The 24,850-nt window shown below is 39.3% G+C and overlaps 1 protein-coding gene across 2 annotated transcripts in view; it reads left to right on the top strand.

Annotated features, from left to right (window-relative positions):
- VPS26A (VPS26, retromer complex component A) overlaps positions 1-10,926 on the top strand; it is a 36,409-nt gene extending 25,483 nt beyond the window's left edge. For both annotated transcript variants that reach the window (XM_040624364.1, XM_040624365.1), the window contains 3 exons: positions 3,674-3,742; positions 6,958-7,100; positions 9,038-10,926. In XM_040624364.1, the coding sequence (XP_040480298.1) occupies positions 3,674-3,742; positions 6,958-7,100; positions 9,038-9,151 (326 nt within the window). In that variant the 3' untranslated portion in view covers positions 9,152-10,926. The remainder of the gene's footprint in view (positions 1-3,673; positions 3,743-6,957; positions 7,101-9,037) is intronic.
- The last annotated feature ends 13,924 nt before the right edge of the window (positions 10,927-24,850 follow it).

Genomic DNA, 24,850 nt, shown 5'->3' with positions numbered 1-24,850 from the left:
AAGGAGAATTATAGACCAATTTCCCTAATGAATATGGACGCCCAAATCCTCAACAAGATCCTGGCTAATAGAATCCAACAGTACATTAAAAGGATTATCCATCATGACCAAGTGGGATTCATCCCTGGGAAGCAGGGGTGGTTCAACATTCGCAAATCTATCAGTGTCTTAGATTTTATCGAGAAGGAAAAATGCAAAAATCATATGATTCTCTCAATAGATGCAGAAAAAGCATTTGACAAAATACAGCATCCTTTCCTGATTAAAACCCTTCAGAGTGTAGGGATAGAGGGTACATTCCTCAATCTCATAAAAACCATCTATGAAAAGCCTACAGCAAATATCATTCTCAATGGGGAAAAGCCGAAAGCCTTTCCCTTAAGATCAGGAACATGACAAGGATGCCCACTCTTGCCACTATTATTCAACATAGTACTAGAAGTCCTTGCAACAGCAATCAGACAACAAAAAGGGATAAAATGTATCCAAATCGGCAAAGGAGATGTCAAACTGTCTCTCTTCGCAGATGACATGATACTCTATATGGAAAACCCAAAAAAATCCACTCCCAAACTATTAGAAGTTAGAGAGCAATTCAGTAATGTGGCGGGATACAAAATCAAAGCTCAGAAATCAGTTGCATTTCTATACACGAATAATGAGACTGAAGAAAGAGAAATTAGGGAATCCATCCCATTTACAATAGCACCAAAAACCATACGTTACCTTGGAATTAACGAGAGACGTAAAGGACCTATATTCTAGAAGCTATAAATCACTCTTGAAAGACATTGAAGAAGACACAAAAAGATGGAAAGATATTCCATGCTCATGGATCGGAAGAATTAACATAATTAAAATGTCCGTGCTACCCAGAGCAATCTACACTTTCAATGCTATCTCGATCAAAATACCAATGACATTTTTCAAAGAACTGGAACAAATAGTCCTTAAATTTGTATGGAAACAGAAAAGGCCCCGAATCGCCAAGGAACTGTTGAAAAGGAAAAACAAAGCTGGGGGCGTCACAATGCCGGATTTCGAGCTGTACTACAAAGCTGTGATCACAAAGACAGCATGGTACTGGCACAAAAACAGACACATAGACCAATGGAACAGAATAGAGAACCCAGAAATGGACTCTCGGCTCTTTGGGCAACTAATCTTTGATAAAGCAGGAAAAAACATCTGGTGGAAAAAAGACAGTCTCTTCAATAAATGGTGCTGGGAAAATTGGACAGCTACATGCAAAAGAATGAAACTTGACCACTCTCTCACACCATACACAAAGATAAACTCCAAATGGACGAAAGTCCTTGATGTGAGACAGGAATCCATCAAATCCTAGAGGAGAACGTAGGCAGCAACCTCTATGACATTGTCCAAAGCAACCTTTTTCATGACCCATCTTCAAAGGCAAGAGAAACAAAAGATAAAATGAACTTGTGGGACTTCATCAAGATAAAAAGCTTCTGCACAGTCAAGGAAACAGTCAAAAAAACTAAGAGGCAGCCCATGGAATGGGAGAATATATTTGCAAATGATGCTACAGATAAAAGACTGGTATCCAAGATCTACAAAGAACTTCTCAAACTCAATACGCAAGAAACAAATAAATCATAAAATGGGCAGAAGATATGAACAGACACTTTTCCAATGATGACATACAAATGGCTAACAGACACATGAAAAAATGTTCAAAATCATTAGCCATCAGGGAAATTCAAATCAAAACTACACTAAGATACCACCTTACGCCAGTTAGAATGGCAAAAATTGACAAGGCAAGAAACAACAATTGCTGGAGAGGATGTGGAGAAAGGGGATCCCTCCTACATTGTTGGTCGGAATACAAGTTGGTATAGCCACTCTGGAAAACTTTTAACAAAAGTTAAAAATTGAGCTCCCCTATGACCCAGCCATTGCACTACTGGGTGTTTACCCCAAAGATACAGACGTAGTAAAGAGAAGGGCCATATGCACCCCAATGTTCATAGCAGCATTGTCCACAATAGCTAAATCGTGGAAGGAACCGAGATGCCCTTCAACAGATGACTGGATTAAGAAGGTGTGGTCCATATATACAATGGAATATTACTCAGCTATCAGAAAGAACGAGTTCTCAACATTTGCTGCAACATGGATGCCACTGGTGGAGATAATGCCACAAGTGAAATAAGTCAAGCAGAGAAAGACAATTATCATATGATTTCTCTCATCTATGGAACATAAGAACTAGGAAGATCGGTAGGGGAAGAAAGGAATAAAGAAAGTGGGGGGTAATCAGAAGGGGGAATGAAGCATGAGAGACTATGGACTCTGAGAAACAAGCTGAGGGCTTCAGAGGGGGAGGGGGTGGGGGAATGGGATAGGCGGGTGATGGGTAGTAAGGAGGGCACGTATTGCATGGTGCACTGGGTGTTATACGCAACTAATGAATCATCGAACTTTACATCAGAAACCAGGGATGTACTGTATGGTGACTAACATAATATAATAAAAAAACATAAAAAAAATAAACACAACAAAAATTTCCCCAGTTTGTCTTGCTTACTATGGTTTTTGCCATGTAGAAGTTCTTTTTGTTTGTGTAATCAAATTTACCAGTTTTTCCTTTTATAGACTCTAGGTTTTGTGCCACAGAAATGCCTTTTTCACACTGATGTTCTAAAAGTAATTGTGCTTGATTCTCCTAAAATAATATACTTTGGGGATTTTGTTTAAACTTTTAATTTCTTTGAATTTGTCTTGTTATGGATTCAACTTTAGTTTTTTCCAGATGACTAGTTGCCCCAGAATTATTTATAATTGCTTTTTAATTTTAATTAGTGTGTAGATTTAATTTGTCTCATTTGTTGGATTTTTGCTGAAAATAATTTTAGGCAACACGTTTTAAGAATTTATCATTGGAAACATAATTAGAAACATCTGTGATTTCTTATTCTCCATTTTCACCTGCTAATAAAAGTTTAAGTGATTTAAAGATATTAAAATCAAATGTCAGATTCTTTTTTCTTGTTTAAAAGGAAATTAGTTAAACATTTTTTTTGGTTAAAAATCTTGCTGATTCTAGAAAAGTTTAAATAAAAAATAATCTGTACTCATCATTCAGAACAGAGTTTAATTGTCTTTGCATATTATATATTTTACAACATTGGGATCATTAATGTATGTTTTGGTATACTTTTTTTATTTCTCATATCATTGACTTTTTACAGATGTCTGGGGTCAGATAATCTCTTAGAAGATGAACACCGAAATTTAAAAGAACTATGTCAGTCCAGTACTCAGTTTGATGTTTTCTCCATGTTAGAGTTAACTAACTCTGAAAGAAGACATTTTGGGTGTTGCAGAGAAAACTAGCGTGACAGTGGTTATTTCTTACGTGTATTGCTAGTTTCTGTTTTAGTAGATACTAGAAAGAAGGAACTCAATGGAGAAGATACTTTCTGAACTATATATTTGGTAAGAAGAGAGTGAAACGTTCAGTCAAGTGATAAGTATGTTAGGTGTGTATCAAGAAATAGAATGATTTTCACAAAATGGGAAGATAAATTTATTAAAATAATGTAGTTGGAAAATAAGATACGAGGTTGGAAATTATATTCTGGAAATATTTAACTTAATGTCATTTACATTCTTTTTTTTAATGTCATTTACATTATTGTGCTAGGACCCAGTACCACCACAGAAACAGAAACAATTGCTAAATATGAAATAATGGATGGTGCACCAGTAAAAGGTAACATACTTTTCATTTACTTCTTTTGTGTGATAGGTGGTACAAACAGCAGTGTTCATAGCAGTTTAGTTTGAAAGTATTTTTGCAGTGTAAAAGTATCTGTGAATTCTTAAATGATTCTAACAGTGTTTTTAAGATCATCTTTGTATAGATACTAAAAAACTGTAAGAGTACTTCCTAGTCTGAGATAAGGTTTAATTTTTTACTCAGTTTTAATTTTAGTATTTAGGGACGCCTGGATGGCTCCGTTGGTTAAGCCTCTGTCTCTTGATCCCAGCTCAGGTCTTGATCTCAGGGTTGTGAGTTCAAGGCTGGCACTGGGCTCCATGCTGAGCATGGAGCCTACTTTAAAAAAAGAAAGAGGGGCGCCTGGGTGGCACAGCGGTTAAAGCGTCTGCCTTCGGCTCAGGGCGTGATCCCGGCGTTCCGGGTTCGAGCCCCACGTCGGGCTCCTCCTCTATGAGCCTGCTTCTTCCTCTCCCACTCCCCCTGCTTGTGTTCCCTCTCTCGCTGGCTGTCTCTCTCTCTGTCAAATAAATAAATAAAAAATCTTTAAAAAAAAATAAATAAATAAAAAATAAAAAAAGAAAGAAAGAAAATTTTAAATTTAGTATTTAGAAGAGACATTTATATATTATTTCTTCTTTAGTTCTGAATTTGTAATATTTTGATTGTCTTCTGTTATGATAGTTTATCTTGGTAAGCCTTTTTCTCATGCTGAATACAAGGCGCTGTATAGCTGAGCATTAATTTCTGTGGGATTTCTTGTCCCCAAGAAAACAAGCAGTTCCATTATTATCTTCAGTATCCAAGATAATGAAGCCAGAATTTATAATTTTACTTTTTTAAAGATTTTTAATTTTTTTTTGAGTACTCTCTATACCCAACATGGGGCTCAGATTTATAACCCTGAGATCAAGAGTCACTTGCTCAGGGTGCCTGGGTGGTTCAGTCAGTTAAGCGTCTGCCTTTGGCTCAAGTCATGATCCCAGGGTTCCAGGATCCAGACCAATGTCAGGTTCTCTGCTCAGTGGGGAGCCTGCTTCTCCCCCTCTCTCTGCCTGCCACTCTCCCTGCTTGTGTGCGGGTGCGCGCGTGCGCGCTCTCTCTCTCTCTGTGTCAAATAAATAAAATCGTAAAAAAAAAAAAAAAAGTCACATGCTCTACTGACTGAGCCAGCCAGGTGCCCCAGTATTTATCATTTTACATTATATCTTTGGCTTTTTCTTACTCTGTTAGTAATTATTTCAAAAAGTAGCTATCATTTACTGAGTGCCAACTATAGATGAGGCATTGTACTACGTATCTCTTATTCTGCAGATTAAACTGAGATACAAGAGGTTAAAAAACTTGTTAATGGTAAAGTGTAGGAGAGGCAGAACTTTACCCATCTTAGATTTTCAGCTGGGACTCTCAGAAGGATAGATTAGTAAAGGGGAAGAAAGTTTATTAATGCGTGCAGTGCACATCATGTGGGAAAAACCTCAAGAAAAAATAATTCAAAACAGGGCTTAGATTTTCAGCGTATATAGCATCTTCAAAAGAACAATAATTTTCGAGATCTAGCTGGACAAAGGAAAGTAGTTGCAGGCTTCCAGAGGTGTGGCAAGCTGTGGGAAGGTAAATAAATCTAAGGGAGGAAACAAATGGAATAAGGTTTATTTGCTGATTCCTGATCAGCCATCCCTGGGCTGATGAGACTATCTTCATTAAAGGGAGAATTTATAGCCTGCCTTTAGGCAGAAGATGGGGAGCCTTTTCTGCTCTTTGCTGCTTCTTAATTGCCTTCAGCTCAAAATAATTTTTATGTCAAAGAGGCAGATTTTGTGGTGACATAATCTGGTTTCCTTTAATAGCTAATCATTGCAGAATTGGTGTTGGAGCCAGGTCTTTTTTTTTTTTTTTTTTAAAGATTTTATGTTATTTATTTGACAGAGAGACAGCCAGTGAGAGAGGGAACACAAGCAGGAGGAGTGGGAGAGGGAGAAGCAGGTACCTAGCGGAGGAGCCTGATGTGGGGCTCGATCCCAGGATCATGCCCTGAGCCGAAGGCAGACGCTTAAGGACTGAGCCACCCAGGCGCCCCGTGGTCTTTCTAACTTCAAGACGTGTGTGTGTGTGTGTGTGTGTGTACACTCCTGTTATGCAACATTACTTTGTAAAATTTCAGCAGCCACAAAGTTTTATGTAAAGTAATGGGTCATATATCTTTCAGGAAATGGATGTGCACAAGAAAAGTATTACATATAAAAGATTCAAAACAGAATATGCAAATAGTTACCCTTAGGAAGAAGCCACAAGAATCTGAATAGTAGTCTTTTTGGTAACAAAGGAATAACCATTCAGAACGTATTTGTTGCTTTGGATGAATTAGTTAATAAGTATTGAAGAACTTATATACATGATTAGAAATTATGAAAACTTCATGAAGGAGTAACAAAACTACTAAAACAGCACTTACCTGCTAGCACTATTCTAAGCTTTTTACGTATATTAACTCATATAGTCCTTACAAATCTCTACAAGATGGATATTATTGCTACTCTCCATTTCACAGATAAGGAACTTGAAACAGAATGGTTAAGTGACTTGGCCAAGGTCCCACAGCCAGTTAGTTGTAGAGTTGTCATCTGAATCCAGGCATTCTGACTCTAGACTCTCATCTAGGGGCGGTTTTGTTCCCCCTACCATCCCCTGGACATTTGCTGTTGCCTGGAGTTATTTTTGGTTGCCACCTTTGGGGAATGCTGCCGATACCTAGTGAATAGAGGCCAGGGGTGCTTCAAAACTTCCTGTAGGGCATAGGACCTTACTCACAACAAAGAATTATCAGGCCCAAAATGGCAGTAGTGCCAAGGCTGAGAAACCCTGGTGTAAAGTTTTTGTTATGATGGGATGGCTGGGTGGTTCAGTCGGTTAAGGGTCTGCCTTCAGCTCAGGTCATAATCCCAGGGTCCTGGGATCAAGTCCTGCATCTGGCTCTTTGCTCAGCAGGGAATCTGCTTCTCCCTCTGCCTGCTGCTCCCCTTGCTTGTTCTCTCTCTCTCTTTCTCTGACAAATAAAATCTTTAAAAAAATAAATAAATTTTTTGTTAGGCTGCCATCTCGTGAAGAACTAAAGTGTTAGTGTCTTCTCTATAATGCTTAGTTCTAAAGATGTTATGTGACCATATCTAATCATCTTTAGAATTAAATGGAAATTGCTTTTCTTTCAGGTGAATCAATTCCAATAAGACTATTTTTAGCGGGATATGACCCAACTCCAACAATGAGAGATGTGAACAAAAAATTTTCAGTAAGGTACTTTTTGAATCTAGTCCTTGTTGATGAGGAAGACAGAAGGTACTTCAAGCAGCAGGTATGGTGCCACCAAGGCTGATGTTTTGTTCTATGGCAGTTCTAAATCACCTGAAAGCACTCCTTTTTCTAAGCTTTACAGTACTGAGCCGTGGGAGTTTCTATGATAAGGAAGTAGGTGTGAATGGAATAGTGTTGTGATAGATCTCTTCCCTGTCATTCTGCAGGACTCCAGAACGGGCTGTAATTTGGCAGAGCTTTTATTTTTCTTCTGAAGTTTTTTTTTTTTTTTAATAAAAATAATACCTACTGTTTGTTAAAAATATCAGGCAATAAAGAACAGGTCAACAAAAATTCCACCGCCATTGTGATTAGTTTTGCAGACAAACTTGTATATGTGTATTTAGATCATATGTGTGTTCTTTAATTTGGTTTTTCATTCAGTAGTGTCTTGACTATCTTTCCTTGATCAACAAATGTAGATTTCCGTTATCACTTTGGATGATTTCAGTAACTTGATGGATTCTGGCTTTCCATTCTGTTGTAAATTTACCTGAGGTGACCCATATCTAATACTTTTTTTATATAAAATGTTTATCATAAAACTAGTTCTCATTTGAAAATCAAAAGCCTTGGTGAATTTTCAATGAAGATTCTGATTGGAATGGTCTTTTGTATTATGAATCAGATTAATAAATATTTGAATGTCAGTTGAGTACTCAGAACTAAATTAGAAATTATTCCGCACTGAGTATTGCGAAGAATACAAAAACTACCTTTTATAAACATAGTTTGTCCTCAAGGTCCTTACATTGCATATATGTGGAAAGAGAAAAATTATAAAAGCTAATTAACAGAAAACTTACAGTTTGACAATAACTTAGAAGAGAGAAAACCTTTTCTGCTGATATTGCCATAATGCTGTAAAATTAAACATAGGTAATTTGTAACTCAAGATAGATTTTATAGGGGCGCCTGGGTGGCTCAGTCAGTTAAGTGCCTGACTCTTGATTTCAGCTCAGGTCATGATCTCAGGGTCATGAGATCAAGCCCCGCATTGGACTCTGCACTGGGTGTAGAGCCTGTTTGGGATTCTCTTTCTCCCTCTGCCCCCCCCCCCCCCGCAAAAAAGGTAGATTAATAGATGATAAAAACTTTACAGTTCCCAAATCAGTCACACATTGTAGCCCTGTTGCGTGAATGCATCGCTTCCCACAGGCATTCAGTTGGATGTTTGGTAACCAACATCAACAGCCTGTCGTGGCTTTGTAAAGCAAATTTAGAATTTTTTTTTAAATTTTAGGACTTTAAAAGAGATTTCAGGATGGATTGGTTGGAACAAGATTTGGATAGGCAGAGGAATAAGTATTTGAAGCATATATAGGAGAAATTGTAGGGCAAGTTTATTTGGAGTGCATTGGGAGCAGGAAGTTAACTGTTTGCCTGGTGGCGGAACAGAGTGATGTGGGTAAATTGGATAAAGGTTATGAAGGATCTTGAATGCCTGGTTTGAGATTTATCCTAGAGGTGCTGAGAACTACTAAAGTGCAATCCAAGCAATGTTTTAGACTACTCTGGTAATGATTGGAAGGATAGGTTAGAAAGGGGCTCCAGGCACTGGAGGCAGAGCCATCTACCAACAGTGCTTTTAGGGTCTAAGGTTGAAGTGACAAAGGTTTGAACTTGAATAGGGGCAAAATAGCAAACTAAGGACAGATTTTAGGAATTATGAAAGCAGTAATAGCTAGAATCTTGCACCAGATTTGATTGGTGGTGGTGGTGTGCATAGGTGCTGATGAGAGGGGAGGAGGGTAGGCAGAGGGAGGGGTCCACGATTAGAATTGGAAGAAAGTAGGTCATTCAGCAAAGAGAACAGCTTTTGTTGGGAAGAATTTCATTTTGTTATAGTTAAATTGAAGGGGCATTATTTCCATGGTGAAAATTTAAGGCATAATATGAGAATATTAATTTGTTGATGTCTTGCATTTGTTTTACTAGGAGATCATTTTATGGCGAAAAGCTCCTGAAAAATTGAGGAAACAGAGAACAAACTTTCACCAGCGATTTGAATCACCAGAATCACAGGCATCTGCTGAACAGCCTGAAATGTGAACTGAATAGGAGAAAAAAAGAAAAACAAAAACCTCCTATATCAAGTTCAGCAGGTTAAAGATGGTTGCAGCTTGTAGGGGGGGAAAGGCCAAAACTCCATTTATGATAGTCTTCCTTTATCTTACAGTGCTGCATTTATTTTATGATACAACTAAATGTTCTTCATGTATATACATTAAAAAAAAGCGCTTTCTTTGAAACACTGGAACTTTCCTAAGCTGCCGTTTTTTCCTTTTTTTTTTTTTTTTTACTGCACACTTTGACCTGATGATAAGCACTCAGATATGCATAAACATAAACATTAAAGATTTTCATGTGAGTAGGCTGGTATTTGTAATTTTGCTTTTCTTCGTAATGTTGATTATAAATACTTTTCTCCTTTTTCATGCTAATAATTACCTCTTATTCTCTACATGCAAAAAATTAAATATTTTGTGTTCAAATAAAAATAGAAAAATTGAGTGGGCCTTACATCCTGCAAAGATTTAAAACATGGCATCTCAATATTTTTGAGAAATACGTTTATGTTTCTATAGGTGTATTTGAGAAATACATATGGAGTGTTTCACTGTAGGTGCTTTTGATTCTGCCATTCCATGGCTTCCTGAATTGTATCCTCTTTGAAGTCTTCTGTGGTGTGAATGTTAAAATTTTTCCCTGAGATTATGTGGCATGTCATTGTGGCCTGCTAGCTTTCCCCTTCCTCCCTCCCTCCCTCCTTCCTTCCCTCCCTCCCTCCTTCCTTCCCTCCCTCCCTCCTTCCTTCCATCCCTTCCTCCCTCCCTCCTTCTTTCCATCCCTTCTTCCCTCCCTTCCTCCTTCCCTTCCTCCTTCCTTTCTCTTCCTTTCTCTTCTTTCTTTTCTTTCTTTCTTTTTTTGCCATATTAAGTAACTATTTCGCTACCACTGTCCAGCAGGTACCACTGTATGTTTTCTGCAACGTAGAGTTGACTCTCTGTTGGCATTTTAGAATTTGTTAAAGCTATATAACTTTTCTGTAACTACTTTTTTTTTAATTAAGGCATATTTTTACCGCATACATACAAATATAATTTTCTTGACTTCACAAATACTCTCTTCCCTTTCCAGGGGAAAATTTGAGGATGGGGAACTCAGGAGGACCTGTGAAGCATGTGGTTATCTACATCTGGACAATTTCATGTTTGTTAAACTGGAACTTTGGCTAGTTCAAATTCAAATGTAATTTCACCCACGCTGTTTAAATTTTGTTAACACTAAAGTCATTTGTTCAAAGTTCCAAAAAGAAGGTTTTAGTCATCTGTTCATATGCATGGGGTCTGATCTCAGATACACTAAACATGGGGTGAAGGAACTAAAATGAAGCCTGCTGTGTGAAACTACTTTCACTTAGGGTTCACTGGTTTTTGTACCAATATTTTTTTATACACGTCAGCGCAAGTCTTGTCAGTTAACCTTACTTTATGAGTAAGCTAAGTAACCCGAATTACATTTCTTTAAACCTGTTTACTACTACGGCACTTTGATAAAATGGTCGGTAACCAACTTCTTTCCTGGCAAAAGGTTCCATGTACCCTGTGCTGGAGCATCTGTTTTAAATGTGGCTATCTGTGAATGGTAATGTTTTCCTTCATGTAAGTGCCTGCTCAGAGTTTCAGAATTTAAAAATGCCAAATATTTTCATGGTCACTTGCATGTAGTAATCTAGAAACTATTCGAAGAAATTTTGAAAACCAGTTGTATTTAACCAGCCTCAAATTGTGCAACCATGATGTATAATAAAGAATTTGAAATGATACCGAGCTTGCTCTTGGAATGATTAAAATACTTCTACTCTCAAATATCATTGTCAGATTTATCATTGAGGACAGGATTGCTCATAGTTTAGGAAGCTATATTTGTGACAAGAAGTTTTTATAAATACTGTCAGTTTCAATTTCAAATAGTTATATAATGCTTTTAATTAGGTGGCTTAAAACACTGTCACAAATAGGATGCTTATTCACTTTGCTTAAGACTGTTGCATAACCAATTTGAAGAATAAAAACTTGAAATCAGTATTTGGTGAGTAAAAACTTGGCCAGTTAACGAGAAATAAACTGGAAAAGAAATGTGTGTCTTTAATAAAAAGTACAGGGACACCTTGCTGGCTCAATTGGTAGAGCATGTGAATTTTTTTTTAAAATATTCATTTATATTTTTCTGTTTTCAGCTTGGGTCATGATCCCAGGGTCCTAGGGTCGAGTCCCACGTCAGACTTCCTGCTCAGTGGGGAGTTTGCTTCTCCCTCTTCCTCTGCCCCACCTCCCCCCCACCCCCGCTTGTGCTTTCTCTCTTGAATAACATCTTAAAAAACAAACAAACATGAACAAATCAGTTTTTAGGAAAACTAGAATTTTAGCAATTCTTAACCTTTCTGATCAGGCAGTCATGCTCAATATACACCCTCTTAAGTTTTCTTTCAAGAGTTATTGGTAAATTACTTTCCCTACTCACATATTTCCTATCTACTTTACCTTGTAATTCTCAATTCTAACAACCAAAAAGCATTAATTTGTCATGTTCAAGGTTTTTCAGTTATACATAAACATGGAGGTTAACATCCAAAAGATGTTAAATTCTAAATAAAAAGCACCTAAAATAAGGTTTTTAGAGTTTGTAAATCCAGCACCCTGAGCTTTTAAAGAAACCACAGTGACAAATTACAGAAATCAAAGATCACAATTCCTTTTAAATGCAATCATGAGATTAAAAACTAGAACACTTAACCAATTCTATCTTAGGCTCTATTAAATTTGAGAAGCAGCTCCCAAAGGAATTTTATTATTTTGAAATCATAAAAGGGGGAAAGTACATAATTAGAAATAAGCGGCAGGCAGTGTTTTGAATCGTTGGGGAGGAAAAACTTTTCCTCTACTTTCTTAGATTCTGTGTTTGGGAGCCTGCTGATTAATCTGACAAGAGAGAAGCAAGAGAAAAGACTGACTTCAAGAGTATGAGGGAGTTCACAAAAATGTGACTTGAAGGGGTAGTTAGAATTTGGGGCCTTATATATCATCTTGATAGGGGAAAGGGGGTGAAGGACACTTACACATGACTTCTTAATAGGGGAAGTTGGGGATAGAAAGGGCACTTATGGGAAAGCAGATGACTTAAGAAAGATGAATAGGCCCTTAGGAGAATTGATGGTAGATATAATAGTTTTGTGACAAAGTCTGTTTAGGCGTGGTGCCAACTTCTCACAGTACCTGGTGATGAGATAATCTTTCCTGGTTGCTCCCTGAGAGGGGGTTTATGACAACTGAGTTCTTTTGGGAGGCTTTGCTTTTAGGCAGATTAGAGGATTTCAGTAACTCAAGTGCTTCTAATCAAAATTTTTATGCCACAGTGCCATATTCCAGACTCCTTCATCAATATGGACCAAGTAATTGGAATACTCAATTCTAAGTACCAGGTGAGTCAGTAACGTCTTAATTTCATTCCTTTTATATTCAGCAGAGTCTGTTGAACAGACATAAAGGCACTCTCCAGGGGCTTGTACTAGCCTGGATTGGAATAGAACATATTTTAAGTTTCAAATCAAATAAAGGCATAATGAGGAAATTGTGCACCCTTTAATCCTTTTTAAGGCTTGGGGCCTTCTATGAGCATAATTCTTGTCACTCCATTCCAGGAGAAAGCTTAAATTTCATACTACCAAACAGCTCCAGTTCTTCTAGACCCCTTGGAGAATGCCCACTCTCCTGCCTGCCTGCCCTCCAGCCAGCTTTGTGTAAGGCTCAGCTGGCCAGTCTTGCCAGACACCATTTCTATCTCCAAGTCAAAGAGCTAGAAGTTCTTTGTCGTGCTGCCAGGGCGTGCCGTGCTCACCTCCAGCACTGCGCTTACCACACTTTTATAAAAGACTTCAAGTGTACGGATTTTAAGCTGCTTGGCTCAGGCTTGTTTTAGTGTACTTTGTGCTTATGACATAATATACACTCAGCATCTGAATAAATAAGTGAACCTTATTTAAAATTAGGTGTCCTCCTTTAGAAAAGTTCTGATGAGGGACAGAAACAGAAAAATTCCCATTAGCCCAGAAGGCTGACCTATAGCCTGCACAGTTTCAATAAGGGTAAAAAATGTACTGGTTACTACATTCTTAAAAGGTCTTATGACAGGGGCACCTTGGTGGCTCAGTTGGTTAAGCAACCGACTCTGGATGTCAGCTCAGGTCATGATCTCAGGGTCCTGGGATCGAGCCCCACATCGGGCTCCCTGCTCAGTGGGGAGTCTGCTTCTCCCTCTGCTCCTCCCTCTGCCCACTCTCTCTGTCAAATAATCTTTATTTTTAAAAAAGATTTTATTCATTTGACAGAGTGAGAAAAAAAATAAATCTTTATTTTTAAAAAAGATTTTATTTATTTGACAGAGAGAGTGAGAGCACAAGCAAGGGGAGCAGTAGAAGGAGACGGAGAGCAGGCTCCCCGCTGAGCAGGGAGCTCGATGAAGGGCTTGATCCTAGGACCCTGGGATCACGACCTGAGCAAAGGTGGACGCTTAACCATCTGAGCCATCCATGTGCCCTAATAAATAAATCTTAAAAAAAAAAAAAGTCTCATGACTGCCTGTACATCTCACCAAGTTAATATTGCTGAATGATAACCAACAGAGAAATCTTATGAAAGTAGTTTTATGAGAAGAAATTCAAGGAAAACTCTTAGGATCTAATAGTCCCTGCATGTCCCCCTTGAACACTAAGCGTATTACCACCAGCGTCATACAGCAAAAGTGCAGCTCTTTCTATCCAGGGGTCCTGTCCCTGAGCTACTTAAACTTACTAAGTTGCACCTTAAAACGTCTCAAGAATTACTTCTTGACTGTCAAGCTCAACGATCCCACAATTTTGGTGGCCTGACGGGGATTATGGAATGAATCCAAGAGCCCTGATGCGGCTTGGTAAGTCTTCTTTATCCCCAGTCTTTGTTTCTTACTTGTTCCTTTTCAGAGATGTCCTGAATAGTACAACTCTTTGGAGCAGGTCTTGCTGAGTGCTCAGGAGAGAACCTCTTGCCAATGCCCACACTACAGGGAGGGACAAACTCCTGCCACCTGGCTGGAGGGACACCAGTACCTTGGCCGTAATGGTGTTGGGCTCAGAAATCAGGCCCTTCCTGTTCTACATGTTAATACTTGTATTCTTCTCAGGCATAGGACAACCATACATGCCATTAGGGTGGCCTCCAGTCTTAAGACTCCTGTGTAAGGTCTCCTCCTAAATAACCCGGTGTGAACCCTCCATGAGCATCAAGTCCAGGACACGTCTGACCGTGTGCTTCCTGAAAGGGACCAGGGCTATTACCCAGTTGTGGCACTCGCCCAATGGGGGACCACTCCCTTGGGACTGGATCATGGATGACGTTCATGAGAAAGTTGCCTGGATTGGATAGGGGTTCCACACTTTCATTTTTTCATGTCTCTCATTTGTCCTTACCCGTGAGCTATTTGGCATTCTCAGTCCTGCTCTTAGAATGAAAGTACTTTTAGCTTAGATACATGACACTTAATGTAAAATAGCTGCCCCTTCTTAACAAAGGCCAGGACCTCTACCCCATCCGTTAATACTAGATCCAGAGGCTTTCAAAGGGTATTAATATTGGTGGCCAAATATATCGGCTCCCCTCAAGTGGAAAGTGGCAGCCCAAGTCTCTGGCGTTTCAGCCCATTCACCAGCCCCTGTTGTGGTCTAGGATGCAATGGGGAAGGGAAGGGAGGTCAACATCACTTCTCAGGTAGTACGAAGGTGTCAGAGCAGTCGAGAAGAGGGATGCCTCTCACCACTCTGAACCCCGGGAACCGTTGGCAATATTCCTGATGGGATACCATTCAGAAGCCGAAAGGGATTTGGGGTAATGTACTTTCTTCGTTTTATAGGCATGGACTATGAGATCAGCTTTCTTGATCCTAAAGGATCCCCCCTTGAGCTGTCTCCTAGCATACTGGTGTCAATTTGGATTTCAATAAAAAGCACCGCATGCTATCGGGCTATAAAATAAACCCAACTCCCAAGATGTGCAGCTCTCTTGTAAACAGGTTGCTGTCAAGACCCTTACATGCCTGCCTGTTTTTCCTAAGTCACTAGTCTCTTTGCTGCTTCTTTTGTGTGTCAGATCTGGAATATATTCTTGAGAGGACTGGATGAATGTTATCTGACTCTTGTTGTACATGGAGTTTTCTCCATCATTCATTTCCCAGATTAATGGTTATGATAATTGGAACCAACGATCTGGTTAGTTCACCTTGGGACAGGGACTTCAAGGAATATTCCCAAGCAGCTGCCAAAACTCCCTTTGTTTGGGGGAGGTTCCTTGTCTTCTCTGATTCAACATGGACTGCCTATTCCCCCCCCCCCTTTTTTAAGATTTCATTTATTTGAGAGAGAGAGAGAGATAGCAAGAGAGCGCAAGGGAGCTGGGTGAGGTGGAGAGGGAGAAGCAGGGATCATGACCTGAGCTGGAGGCAGATGCTTAACCGACTGAGCCACCCAGGTGCCCCTCACTTTTTGTTGGTGGAAAAAAGAAAACGTCTATCTGCTCATCTGTCGGAGCTGAGGAACTTTAGGACCAGGAGTCCTCTTTCTCTGCCCTCTGGGCTTTTATCCGCCTCCAGTCTTGCTGGCCCCACCTCACCTGCTCTGCCTCCCCCTCTCCCTCCCCCTTGCGTTTCTGCACCACCGTGAGCCGGCTTACAGAACCGGCTCCTGCACCACACTCCTTGCTTCTGGCGCCATTGGCTCCTGCCGCTCCTGCCCTCACTATCAAGGAGCGAAGAGCACCCCACTTCTGCCCACTTCAGATTTCCCCACAGGTGCCCCAGGTAAAAATTGACAGTGGGGAACAAATTGATTGACTTTTAGTGGACCCAGTGTAGCATATTTGGTATTTAAGCTAATTTAAATTTGTTAGTTTAAGGTAGACATGTCTTTAAAGTTATCAGCATTAAATATAAAACTTCCTTCTACCAAGATTTACTAAGGTTCAAATAAGCTCATGTTATCTCTGTTGCAAGTTGTCAGCAAAAAATGACTTAATATGAGGGTTAATTGTGTTTGTCTCATCTGAGTTTTCATGGGTAGTTGTTAAAAAAACCAAGTAGGCTAACTAAAAAAGGTTTATAGATAAAACTTCTAAATAGCTTTCAAAGTCTTTGGTAACCTGAAAGTGTGAAGTTTTGCTAAGTTAAATGACAAATTGCATTCATTGGATAGCTGAGTCTTTTCCAGATAAGATAAAATATTACAGCATTGGTTACTGAACCTAGGGTTGTCTGCTTTTGGCTTCTTATTGCAGAGAAACTGAGGATACCTGGGTCTGTTGGCAAATGTGCTTTATGCTTTAGATTGTACTATGGGAAAAACTGTTTTTAGAATCATGAAATGTATTCATGAATTTCAGCTCTAAAAGAATCCTGGTATAACAGACAGTTCACAATTGGTTACTACTTAATTTTCACTGGAGATGAATGTTTCTAAAAGTTAAAATTCTGCTAAATGTAATTAAGACTGATGGAGATTAGGAAATCAACTTTGCTTATAAGAAAGTAGGAGATACATGAGAAAGTTATAAGGGATGGGAATATGTTTTGTTGAGGGAAAAAGAAAGTAATTTTGCCTTAAAATGAGACAGGTTGTTCAGAGAAAAAAGGCTTAGTACAAAATATAAATAAAAAAGAATATTGTAGAAGGTTGTGAAGGGAAATCTTTGGAAAAGAATTTTATGTGTGGTCAGAATTAAGGTTGAGGGGTGCCTGGATGGCTCAGTCTGTTAAGCGTCTGCATTTGGCTCAGGTCATGATCCCAGGGTCCTGGTTCTGCCTCTCCCTCTGCCTGCTGCTCCCCGTTTTGTGCTTTCTCTCTTTCTGTCAAAAGAGTGAATAAAATCTTTAAAAAACAAAAAAAGAATTCATGTTGGAATGGATTTTATTTTAAGTAGCCCCACACCCAACGTGGGGCTTGAACTCACAACCTCAAGATCAAGAGTCCCATCCTCCACAGACTGAGCCAGCCAGGCACCTCGAAATGAATGGATTTTAAAAGTACACTGGTATGAAATCGAAATTCTGCTTTCCTGTCTGTTAAGAAGACAAAGTTTTCTTGGATTGTTGGTCTGTTCTTGATAAGAAAATGTAAATGAAGTTTTTCTTTATCTGCCCAGAAAACCAAAGCTTCTATGTTTTGTGTGTATCAGGTCTTGAATACTTGAAGTTAAAACTTCTCAATATTAAAGGACCTAAGTTTTGTTAAAAAAACTATATAACGTCCCATAGAATCCCTTATCGTCACCTTGGTTAAATATAAATATTAAATTTTTAATGATCTGTAATCCTACTTAAGTATGTGCTTTATTTTTTTAGAAGATTTTATTTGAGAGAGAGAGAGAGCGAGCACAAGTGGGTGGAGGGACAGAGACAGAGAGAGAAGCAGACTCCCTGCTGAGCAGGGAACCTAATGTGGGGCTGGTTCCCAGGACCGCCGGATCATGACCTGAGCCGAAGGCAGATTCTTTTTTTTTTTTTTTTTTTTTAAAGATTTTATTTATTTATTTGACAGAGATAGAGACAGCCAGCGAGAGAGGGAACACAAGCAGGGGGAGTGGGAGAGGAAGAAGCAGGCTCCCAGCAGAGGAGCCTGATGTGGGGCTCGATCCCATAACGCCGGGATCACGCCCTGAGCCGAAGGCAGACGCTTAACCGCTGTGCCACCCAGGCGCCCCCGAAGGCAGATTCTTAACCAACTGCGCCACCCAGGCGCCTCTAATTATGTGCTTTAGAACTTTCTAAGGTTTTTAACAAACTTCCTGAGATTTAAATGGTAAATGACATCTTTTGACTTATTAAGGCTTGTTCATTTGGTATGTTAAATTATGTGGGAAGCATTGTCAAACCAATGATGATAAGACTTAGGTTGTAGTATATGGGTAAATTCTATAACCATTCTAAAATACACATAAAATTCCTTAAGTTTTAATAAGTCCTGGTATAAGGTCATTGAAATGTTGTGTGTCACAGAAATAACCAGATTTCCTTGTCAATTGCATTAGAATTAACTCTCATATCTGATCTTTAACCATGTCTATTTCTGAAGGGCTTTTTGGGTCATTTATAGTTATTGTTCTGATGCTCTTGCAAAATATGTTTTATCTTCAAAGAGATTCATAAAAAAGGACTTTCAAGAAATGCAGTTTTTGATATTCTTAAAATGATTAAACTCAGAAAAAGATAAAACTAAACTGGGTAAGAATTTCCAGAACTAACCAAAAAAAGCTGCATCCAAACAACTAGAATTAGTAATATGGGACTAAATGAATTGAGGAAGATAATTATAGTTTTTGTGACTTTTTTTTAAGATTTATTTCTTTATGTGAGGTGGGGAGGGGCAGAGGGAGAGGGTGAGAGAGAAGCCCTAAGCAGATTCCCTGCTGAGCACAGAGCCCAACATGGGGCTTCAACCAGGACCCTGGCATCATGACCTGAGCCGAAATCAAGTCAGATGCTTAACCAGCTGAGCCACCCAGGTGCCCCTTGTTTTCAACATTGCTGTTCTCTAACATTTGCTCTTCCAGATTTAAGGAAATTTTCTCTTAAGATACCCATCACTTACAGAAATGTGAAAAAGGTTTTCTTTGTGAACAAACTGAAGCATTTAGATTTTCTCCCTACCTGAACCCTCCAGAATTCAGAAATTCTCCGTGAGTATTCTTTCTTTCATGGCTATTACAGTCATTTGCATAAGTTCAGTAAGAATCTGTTCTCCTTATAACAGGACACCATTGGAAACATTTGTTATATCACCAACACTGTGACTGGAATGTCATATTTGAGACAGGCATAGACTCAGGTAAGATCAGACAGCTTTAAGGAATTAAGGTTGACCTTATGGAGCCCATGGAGCCTGCTGGAAATATTGGCTTGATATCTTGCTTAGAGTTCCCAGCAACCTTATCAGGTGAGTTAAGAAGGTCACTTCCTGGAAGGTGCAGGAACCTCAGGATATTCTGGGGACCTTGAGAAGAGGAATACATTCTAATCTACAGGTATTCTAGGCAAGTCTGATGACAAGTATTTGGCTTGACTCTGGCCTTGAAAGGCTATTAAAAGTTCAATCTAGAGATTCCTTATGAAAAGTTCCAGAAAAGTAGATTTTAAGGTATCTACGTGATCAATCACTATTCTTGTGGAACTTATGTAAGTAAGACTGGACTTGTTTTACAAATGAATTAGTCTTCATTTGGCTATATCTTGAAATGAGGGTGAATTTAGAGAGAAAAATTATATTTCCAAATTTCAGTTATTCAATAATAATAATTTCTTTGTTGATGTTAGATTCTAGTTTTTTTTTTTTAAAGATTTTATTTATTTATTTGACAGAGACAGAGACAGCCAGCGAGAGAGGGAACACAAGCAGGGGGAGTGGGAGAGGAAGAAGCAGGCTCATAGCAGAGGAGCCTGATGTGGGGCTCGACCCCGGAACGCCGGGATCACGCCCTGAGCCGAAGGCAGACGCCTACCCGCTGTGCCACCCAGGTGCCCCTGTGCCACCCAGGTGCCCCAGATTCTAGTTTTAATTGTCTTTAAATGTTTGTTGTTTGCCTAAGCTAGACAACTTAAAGTAAATTTCACAGAGATTGCCATAATGGCTCATATATAGACAATCTTCTTGCCTGTTAGTCTGTGGAGATAATGGACGGCCCCACCTTCCTTATAACTAGATTGGAGAATATACTTGGGATGGCCTTATTTCCCCAGACAAGTCATCTCTCACTTGCCAGCGTTTCTTAGAGTACAGCTTTAATTAGAATAATGTCAAGGCTAGACATCAGGCAAAGAAGGCTTCTTAATGGCTGTATCCCTTAGCCGTATTTGTCCTGGCAGCCACCTCTACTGATGTGAAATTACAAACAGAAACTTTAGCCAAGCATACAGCAGCCACCTTTAACCAAACCGAGCATGAAGTCACCCATGAATCAGAAAAGTGGCCCTCCAAAACCTAATGGCCCTTGATATCCTGACTGCAAGTCAAAGAAAGAGCTACTATGCTAATATTGAGACTAAATGTTTTGTATATATCCCAAACAATTCTGCTAATATACCCGAAGTTTTAGCACACATGCACACCATACTTAAATGGTAACCTTTTTTTTACAACGGGCACAACGCTACACTGAGCTACGAAACCAATCTTCGCCTCGGATTTGTGGCTTACTGCGCATATCAAGCACTCCAGGCCTCCCTTGGTGGGTTTCTGTATCATAAGGTATAGATCGGCGTTATTTACATCAATACATAGCTGATATGATACATCACTCCAATACTAACACATATAGGATTATTCCTATTACAAAAAAGAATGTTTCTTGCTGGCCTATGTCAAATGTTACATGGAACTCTCCAGGCCCTAAGAGGCCTTTCTCTTATCCTTAAACTATCAAAATTTTAACTGAATATGCAAAACCACAGATAGGCTTATGAAAACAAGTTCCCTGATTATGTAGTACTTCCCATCGATAGGAAGGATTCTATCAAATATGGGATGGATATATGTGGCTTACTCCCACAATAGGACAGCTGAGGCAAAAGACACTGTTATGCTGGGAAGAAAAGCCATACCCTTGATCCATGGCCCAGTGTATTTGCCAAATGGGATGGCTCTCCCCAGAAGCCTATGACCATACCATGATTTTACAGGCAACCAATTGGTGTGCTGACTGAACAGGAAACCAGGCATCAGATGGCTAGCACCTAACGGAACACAATGGTTATGTGGGCCAAATCTGTGGCCATGGCGTCCACCAGGCTGGACTGGAAGATGTACTATAGCTTATGTCTGGGTGCACAGCCATAGCACTAAGACTAGCACAAGTCCAGCTAATCTTCCACATCTAAAACAATGATGGACAAGATCTGTGTTCCATGGGTATGGCCATCTGCCATCTATTTCTTTTCCATCAGTAGGTTTAGAAGACATCATATGGCACATGGAGGTCCTTGATAAATACACAACGAAGACATTAAATGACTCTCAAAATAGCATTACATTATTTTTTTAAAGATTTTATTTATTTATTTGAGAGAAAGTGAGAGAAAGAGAGAAAGAAAGAGAGAGCACGAGCAGGGGGAGGGGCAGACAGAGAGGGAGAAGCAGACTCCCGTCTGAGCAGGGAGCATGACATGGAACTTGATCCCAGGACCCTGGGATCATGACCTGAGCCGAAGGCAGACACTTCACTGACTGAGGCACCCAGGCGCCCCTCAAAATAGCATTACATTATTAATCACTGAAATGACCCAAGTGTGTAAAGCAGTTCTACAAAACAGAATGGTATTAGATGTCTTGACAGCAGCACAAGGAGAAACATGTGCCATTACTGAAGCGGAGTGTTGTGTCTATATTTCAGATCATGACAAAATATAACCAAATTGCTTACTGATACGAATAACCAAATTGGTGCTCTTAAAGCCTCTACATCGTCACTTAATGACTGGTTAAATTCCTGGTCGGGAGGTGGACTACGGTCTACCTTAAAGGGTCTTCTTATCACACTTCTTATTTTTATTATATTAATCTTATCATGTTGTCTTTCACTTTGTTCTCTCCTATTGTTGAGATACATACAAGCAGTTCCTGACTCCTTTGCCCAGCGACAGATGATCCTTACTACTTGAAACAGATTTACCCCAATGTCACCGCTGGACTCTACAACTGCCTTCTGCAATAGTTACTTGTAGATACAGACAGTGATCAATTTTGATCCATGGGTAGGGACATCATTATGACCCTCTCAGCTTGAAGAAGTTACAGAAGTAAGCCCTTTGTCCTTCAACAACCTTAAAGATTAAAGTACTGAAAGTTCATCAGGAGGGAAATGATGAGGGGAAAATGTTCACCTTTATTCCAGAAGGCTGACCTACAGCCTGCACAGCTTCGGAGAGGATCAAATACGTGCTGGTGGCTACATTCTTAGAGGGTCTCATGACTGCCTGTGTATCTCGCCAATAGTTACTATCAAGCTGAATGATAAGCAACAGAGAAATCTCCAAAAGTAGATTTATGAGTAGAAATTTGAAGAAAACACTTACGATCTAATACTCCCTGTATGTCCCCTCCCGCCTTGAACACTAAGCATATAACCACCAGCTTCATACAGCAAAAGTGCAGCTCCTTCTGTCACAGGGGTCCTGTTCCCTGTGCTACTTAAATAAATTTACTACATTGTACTGTGAAACATCTCAAGAATTCTTTCTTGACCATCACGTTCGACAATCCCTCAACAAGTCCAAATGTAATAAAATTATGGAAATGAATTATTATGCACCTCAGCATTAGAATAAAGGAAATGGACTAGGTTCTCTAGGAGTTTTAATGGCCTGGGAGGGAAAGTGAGAAAGAGCAAAGCAGGACCATGATGGTGCTATCTACAAGTCCCACAACTGCATCTGATAGTTGCCCCCTCCCTTAGTTTGGGGAAACCGGACCAGATAATCTTTAATTGTTTATCTCTAGGATAAACAATTTAGTATTTAGGTCACGATAACCTTATTTTGGAAAAATATTAGAAACTACAGAATTTGGTAGGCAATATGTGAGGGGAGAAATATACAAGGATGTGCTTTTCTGAAACCCTCTATACCAAGTTTTGTTAATAGCAAAGGCAAAGGAGAGAGAAGAATTTGCTTATTTTATTCCCTACCACCTGGGTTATTTTTACTTCCTCCACTTCTTTCCCCTTCCCCCATTTACTTTGGTATTTATGCATATATTCAGCATGTTTTTCTGAATGTATGTGCTGTTTCATTGGCCCTACCCTGATGGAACTATAAACCAGGGTAGCGTTCTCAAAGTGTGGCCCTCACACCAGCAGGGTGCACATCACCTGGAAACAAGGTAGAAATGAAAACTCTTGAGCTCTACCCCAGACCTACTGAATCAGAAACTCTGGGGGTAGGACCCCAACAGTTTTGGTTTTCTTTAAAAAGATTTATTTGAGAGAGAGAGAGAGAGAGAGAGAGAGAGAGACTGACTGACTGGGGGAGGGGCAGAGGGAGAGAGAGAATCTCAAGGACTCCCCACTGACCCTGATGTGGGGCTCAATCCCAGGACCCTGAGATCATGACCTGAGTGGAAATCAAGAGTCAGATACTCAACCAACTGAGCCACCCGGGCGCCCCCAGATTTGTGTTTTCAAAATATCATTATGGTGACTGTGCATAGTATGGATGGAGACTTCAGAGTAGGCAAGGATATCACTTATGGTTATTGCATTCATTAGCTCAAACAAAACACTCATGGAGGCTCTAATATGTATCTAGGTGCTGATAAATATCTCCCAAAAGGGAATGACAGCTCTGTATCCTGTAAAAGCAAAATTTTATGTTGAACATTCCCACTTCAATGTTTATAGAACTCTATGAATGGCTGAAGAGGAAAACCTATATATACTATCATAAAATTCAGACCACAATTTCTATCTGCAAGTAGATGCAAATGAAGTTACTAGTTAGAACTGTTTTAAGATTTTTTTTTCTGTAAAACTATATTTGAATGTGTTACTAAATTCATAAGATTAATAACAACTGCTGATTCTGGCCCAATAATTATAAACGGTTGTCAGGCATATTAACAAAAGGAATAACATCAGCCTTGTTGCATATTAAATATTTGGCTCATTCATTCTCCCAGTTTCCAAATCTGATGAGACATTCCTGTTTAATGGCATTTTCTGTCATATTTAAATTACCTAAGGATTTCTTTTTTAAGTCTCTCCATTCCATATACATGGTGTCACCATAATTCAGACACATTAATCCAGCATCTTCAGCTAGAAATTTTGCAATAGTTATAATTGGTTTTCCTCCCTGCTTTTTTTCAGGGTGGGGGGCGGGGGATTGTTGTTCCAGTCTATCCTAGACACTTACTATTTGATTGTTCAAAAATTTAAAAACTATTTGCCAAATACAGAAAGACGACTGTCTTAACTCTGGTATTTAAATTTTTTCAATATGCCTTTTCCATAGTTAAGTCTCTGCTTACATCCTTTACTCTGACTAGAATTTCCTTACAACTTCCCTATTTGTCCTGTTTGTTTGCTTCTAAGTCTGGTAGACACTTCCTTACGGATCTGAAATTACTTTCTTTGAACTCTCATTAGCCTAAGATTAACAAGTATTTGCATTATTTAACTTGTACAGTTCATATCACCAAAACCAGATCTGAAACTTTTTGAGAACAAGGGGTTAGCTACTTATATTCTGATGTTTGAAATGTATTCTGTGGCAGTGCCTGGCTGGCTCAGTCATGGAGCATGCAACTCTTGATCTAGGGGTCCTGAGTTCCAGCCTCACCTTGGGGGTAGAATTTACTTAAAAAAAAAAAAAGTATATGTATATGTATATTCTGTGGATGAAAGGCTCATTGCCTATTAGCAAATTGTTACTGGTATCCTATTTGACACACGGTATTACATATTAATATTACATGACAAGTCCCTTCAAGTTGCAAGATATTCATGATTTAGGTACAGTGAGAGAGATGTGGAAAATATAACAGCATATTTTTAATTAACATGTTGCAACCTCCTCTGACAGTATTCAACTTACTAATGAAACTAAACTTTGGCTGGGATACAGAGGTGGCTGGGATACAGAAGACTTATTTTTGCTATGCGGCTGTGACATCTCAGCTTG

Source organism: Ursus maritimus, unplaced genomic scaffold (assembly GCF_017311325.1).
Source record: "Ursus maritimus isolate PB19 unplaced genomic scaffold, ASM1731132v1 scaffold_7, whole genome shotgun sequence".
NCBI lineage: Eukaryota > Metazoa > Chordata > Mammalia > Carnivora > Ursidae > Ursus > Ursus maritimus.
This window is presented reverse-complemented; position numbering and strand designations above follow the sequence as displayed.